At 37.4% G+C, this 2,009-nt stretch overlaps 1 protein-coding gene across 1 annotated transcript; it reads right to left on the bottom strand.

The window, feature by feature from the left end:
- Positions 1-790: 790 nt before the first annotated feature.
- Positions 791-1,723, bottom strand: LOC103277925 (taste receptor type 2 member 8-like). The gene has a single exon (XM_008105118.3). The coding sequence runs from the start codon at positions 1,721-1,723 to the stop codon at positions 791-793; it is 933 nt and encodes a 310-aa protein (XP_008103325.1).
- Positions 1,724-2,009: the final 286 nt, after the last annotated feature.

Here is a 2,009-nt window from a genome sequence, read left to right as displayed (position 1 = left end):
AACAACCTTTCCATCTTTTCATTTGATTGTTCTTTTGTTGCGTGCCTGGAAGAGCCTTTACAGTACATTAGGTTGTGGGTTTTTTTGTTTTGTTTTTTGTTTGTTTTTTGCTATGTATCTGTTTCTAGAGAAGGAAGATGTTTATACTTGCAAACAAACTAGTCTCTTTCTCAACCAGTTGCAAACTATGGCTCCTTTCTGCTGTCTGAACTTCAAAAAAGGAAACAACAACATTATATCTATTACAAATGGATACTGCAGTGACATACAAGAAATATACATTGTTGTCTATTGACATTATATGTCTATCAACTAATAAAATATTTCTTATGCTCCCCAAATTGCAGACGTTCAAACTTGCAAGTTCCTCTTGAGAGACAGATATCACAGACCAAGATATTTCCTATTGGTTATAATGCCAAACACATTTCCTAGAGGGCAAGGCACTCTGGAGAGTCAGTCCTCCAAAAAGTGCTTGGAAGAAAAAAGAAGCCAAACAATGTCACTTGGAGGATTTTTCTTTTGTGTTAAATGAGCTGTCTTTGTCAATTTTGTTCTGTTGTTTGCCTTGTATTCCTGTTTTCACAAACAGTAATCCTTAAAAGAGCAAGCACCAATTTTCAATGGATGAAAAGTTTTTCATTGCTTCAGTAACAGATTTTCTCTCATTGCGATGATAAATTATGTTTAAAGAGGATAAGTCGAGGTTAAGAGCTTGCCTCCCCACACTCTATAGCACTTATATGGACTTACTACTGTCCCGATTGTGTGGACTATTTGTTGTCCAGGATTAAATCTGTGAACAAACAGTATGTCTGCATAGTTCCTGAGAAATTCTTAGAAGAATCTGGGTAGCTGTCCTCTTTAGCTTGGAATTTACCAGCACCAGAATGGCAGCCTGAGCATGAGAGTACAGCAGCACCACAAATATAGCAGAAATTTGTTTCCCATTCTCAAAATGTATGGTCATACTTAATGTTTCCCCCACATAAAACAGTACATAAAAGAATAAGAGAGAGAGCATTGTCTGAGCTGCCTTGAGATGAGCTTCTGCTTGGATGCTCCTAAAACTTGACTTTTCTCTTGTCATCCTGTGGATATGTCTGCAGAGTGACACAATAGACAAGATGGAACAAAATAAAACCACAAGAAGGGGACAAGAAGTACCGATAGCCAAAAATAAAACTTTGAAATAATCAACAGTCTTTCTTAATGTCTGTTCTTGAGTCCTGTTTGCAACGCTGGCTGTTCTATTGCTCTGGAATTCAAAAAGAAACTCATGAAATGCAAAAAAGGAAATGAACAAGGAAATGAGTAGGGATCCTAACAGGAGACGGTGTATTAGCCAAGATATCCTCATCTTGCACCAAACCAACAGGACATGGGTGCTGTTCACTATCTTGATGCAATAGAAGAGAGAGAGCCAGGCAGTAAGCCAAAATCTGAAGAATGTGACAAAGAAAACAAAGAAAAAGATTATTGGTAATATCAACTGGTCGCTGCAGATAAACACATTTTCACCAATTACAGATGCAGTCTGTAAAATGATGGCAAAAACGTTGGATATTCCCAGAACCAGAAGGAGCTGTTCACTGGAAGCAAGGCTTCTGCATTTGATCCATTTTCGTATAATCACTGTAGCTATAAAGCCATTGGAAATGAGTCCACCCAGAGTCAAGTCAGCTGCAACTACGAGAAAGGCAGTAATTTGGAGAGAAAACATATTTCCTACTCAGACCCTTCTGTAAAGATAGCCTTTACTCACTCAAACAAAGTTGTTTTGTTGAGTTTAAAAGTGCAGGTAACAGACCTGTGCCATGCCTTTTAAAACATAGGGAAATATATTATATGAAATATTCATCAGATTATTCAAATTATGGAGCTCCAATTTCCATAGTGCAACCTCTCTAACTCCTTTCCACAAAGTTTGTATATTGGCTTGCTTCCCTTTTTTGATTATAATTTTTAAAGACAAGTAACAGCACATCTCCATGCCTGTACCAAGCTAT

This window comes from Anolis carolinensis, chromosome 2 (assembly GCF_035594765.1).
Source record: "Anolis carolinensis isolate JA03-04 chromosome 2, rAnoCar3.1.pri, whole genome shotgun sequence".
Lineage (NCBI taxonomy): Eukaryota > Metazoa > Chordata > Lepidosauria > Squamata > Dactyloidae > Anolis > Anolis carolinensis.
This window is presented reverse-complemented; position numbering and strand designations above follow the sequence as displayed.